The following is a 2,836-nucleotide window of genomic DNA, read 5'->3' on the forward strand; positions in this document are numbered from 1 at the left end:
CACTGATCATCAGTCTCTAAGACACCTTAAGGGTCAGCAGAAGCTCAACAAGAGGCATGCTCGTTAGATGGAGTTCATTGAGACATTCCCTTATGTGATCAAGTACAAACAAGGTAAGGAGAATGTTGTGGCCGATGCATTGTCTCGAAGGTATACTCTTCTCTCAGCCCTTGAAAATGGTTTTGAGTTCATTGAGACATTCCCTTATGGTTTTGAGTTTATCAAAGATTTATACGCATCTGATCAAGATTTCAAAGAGGTTTTCCGAAAATGTTCCAAGTTCGCTTATGGAAAGTATTTTCAAAACTCTGGATTCCTATTCTTTGATAACCGCTTGTGTGTGCCCCAATGTTCCTTGAGGGAGTTGTTTCTCAGGGAAGCTCATGGAGGAGGTCTTATGGGACACTTTGGTGTTAAGAAAACTTACAAGGCGGTTCATGATCACTTCTATTGGCCAAGCTTGATGAAAGATGTGGAACGGATATGTAGCCGATGTGTGGTGTGCAAAAAGTCTAAGTCCAAATCTTCAAACCACGGTTTGTATTCTACACTTCCTATTCCTTCTCATCCTTGTGTAGACATTTCTATGGATTTCGTGTTAGGATTGCCAAGGTCTAAGTCTGGACGAGATTCAATCTTTGTTGTTGTAGACAGATTTTCGAAAATGGCTCATTTCATTCCTTGTCATAAAACTGATGATGCCACACAAGTTGCTGATTTGTTCTTTAGAGAGATTGTTAGATTGCATGGAATGCGTAACACCATTGTATCTGATCGCGATGTTTTTCACAACTTGTCATCCGCAAACTGATGGTCAAACTGAAGTTGTTAATCGAACCTTGTCTGCTCTGCTTAGATCTTTGGTTAAAAAGAATCTTAGGCTTTGGGAAGAATGCTTACCACAGGTTGAGTTTGCTTACAATCATGCAATGCATTCTGCTACAAAGTTTTCTCCTTTTGAAGTTGTTTATGGGTTTAATCCTTTGTGCCCACTTGATCTTTTACCTTTGCCTTTGAGTGAAAGAGATAGTACAGATGGCAAGAGGAAGGCGGCCACTATCAAAAAGCTACATGAACAGGTTCGTGCAAACATTGAGGCCAAGACCGAGATCTATAAAAGATATGCCAATCAGAAAAGAAAGGAGGTTATTTTCAAAGAAGGTGATCTTGTTTGGGTTCACTTGAGAAAGGAGCGATTTCCGGAAGAAAGAAAGTCTAAACTTATGCCTCGGGTCGATGGTCCATTCCAGATCCTTAAGAAGATCAATGAAAATGCTTATCAGCTTGATCTTCAAGGTAAGTATGACATTTCTTCGAGCTTTAACGTTTCTGATCTTTCCTCTTTTCATCTAGATGATCCGGATTTGTGGTCAAATCCTTTTGAAGAAGGAGGGAATGATGTGCCCCAGTCCGACGATCAGTCCATGGAATCAGATCAGAACGAGGATCAGAACGTCCGAAACAACGCAACTGAGGTTCAGTCCATCGATCGGGCCGAACAGACTGCTCGGGCCGTGTATCGTCTCGACCCGCACTCGTCCGAGTTGGAGCTTCAGCATAGCCCGCGACCAGATGGCCAAATCAACCGTACTGAAGTTCGTCTTTCCCGTCCTGTTCATCATGCTAAGTCCATCGGTCAAGTCAGAAGTGTAGTTGATCAAGTGGAATCCAAATCCGACCATGGTCTCTCTCTCTTAAGCCATCTCGGCCGAACCGGGGATCGTTCTGATGAACTGATCCGACACTTCGATCAGTTCATGAACTTTGATCAGCCAAATCTGTCTAAGGCAAGACTCTTGAGGTTGTCCGAAGATATAGCCACCTTTTGGTCCAGAACAGTCCATTAAAATCACCCATCCTTACATGAAGACCGTACCGGCCGTGTACTGCTCCTTACCGCGGGACGTGCTATCAGTTACACCGAACCTGGACAAGAGTAGCCGAAGAGTTCAAATCGACCAGTCAACATTATTTTCTGTGCTTTGACTAGATCTGGTCTTCTATATATTTTCTATGTCTCTTTTTCATACATTTTTATTTATTATCTTTGACTACAAGTTATATAAGTATGAGAACACATCCTTGAAATAAGATAATCGATTTTCCTTATTCATTTTGAGATTTCTTTCTTTGTTCTTTGATTAGAACATTCTTGTTCCCTTGGAAAGGCTATCTCCAAGTGAATCCCCTTTCTTTGAGCCGGACTTGTTTGTCAAATCAAGCGGCCATTGAGAGTTCTAGTAGTATCATTGGGTCTTCCGCATCCCTTTGTGTCACTAAACAATCCATCAGTTCTCTATCTCTTCAGATCGAGTTCATATCATCAGATCCGGTTGAGTGTTCGTTCCTTAGGGTTCTTCAAAGGGTCTGCGTGCTGAGTCCAACGACCAACATGCTGATATGTGTACTGATGGACAGCCACAGACGTCATGTGTGTGCTGACGGACACACACGGACACACACGGACAGCCACGGATGTCCTGTGTGTACTGACGGACACCCACGGATGTCCTGTGTGTGCTGATGGACACCCACGGACGTCCTGTTTGTACTGAACAGACAGCCCACTTGGGCCAAAATCACCCTAACAGTCCACGGGAAGGGCCAGCGTGCTGAGTCCAAGGACCAGCGTGCTGATATGTGTACTGATGGACAGCCACAGACGTCCTCTGTGTGCTGACGGATAGCCACAGACACGCACGGACGTCCTGTGTGTGCTGGCGGACACCCACAGACGTCCTTTGTGTACTGAACAGACAGCCCACGTGGGCCAAAATCACCAAAACAGTCCACGGGAAGGGCCAGGGTGCTGAGTCCAAGGACAAAAATGCTGATA

General features: G+C 44.4%; 1 protein-coding gene across 1 annotated transcript; it reads left to right on the plus strand.

The window, feature by feature from the left end:
- The first annotated feature begins 779 nt into the window (after positions 1–779).
- LOC125596589 lies at positions 780–2,232 on the plus strand. The gene is made up of 3 exons (XM_048771683.1): positions 780–1,296; positions 1,390–1,787; positions 2,146–2,232. The coding sequence occupies exons 1-3, from the start codon at positions 780–782 to the stop codon at positions 2,230–2,232; spliced, it is 1,002 nt and encodes a 333-aa protein (XP_048627640.1).
- Positions 2,233–2,836: the final 604 nt, after the last annotated feature.

This window comes from Brassica napus, unplaced genomic scaffold (assembly GCF_020379485.1).
Source record: "Brassica napus cultivar Da-Ae unplaced genomic scaffold, Da-Ae ScsIHWf_1237;HRSCAF=1767, whole genome shotgun sequence".
Classification (NCBI taxonomy): Eukaryota; Viridiplantae; Streptophyta; class Magnoliopsida; order Brassicales; family Brassicaceae; genus Brassica; species Brassica napus.

What these genes read in the sequence shown, in the direction of transcription:
- LOC125596589 (XM_048771683.1), top strand. Translation starts at nt 780, where the DNA reads ATGTTTTTCACAACTTGTCATCCGCAAACTGATGGTCAAACTGAAGTT. An exon ending in TTATCAGCTTGATCTTCAAG is followed by an intron (nt 1,297 to 1,389) that starts GTAAGTATGACA and finishes CTTTTGAAGAAG; the next exon opens with GAGGGAATGATGTGCCCCAG. An exon ending in ATCAGCCAAATCTGTCTAAG is followed by an intron (nt 1,788 to 2,145) that starts GCAAGACTCTTG and finishes TTCTTTGATTAG; the next exon opens with AACATTCTTGTTCCCTTGGA.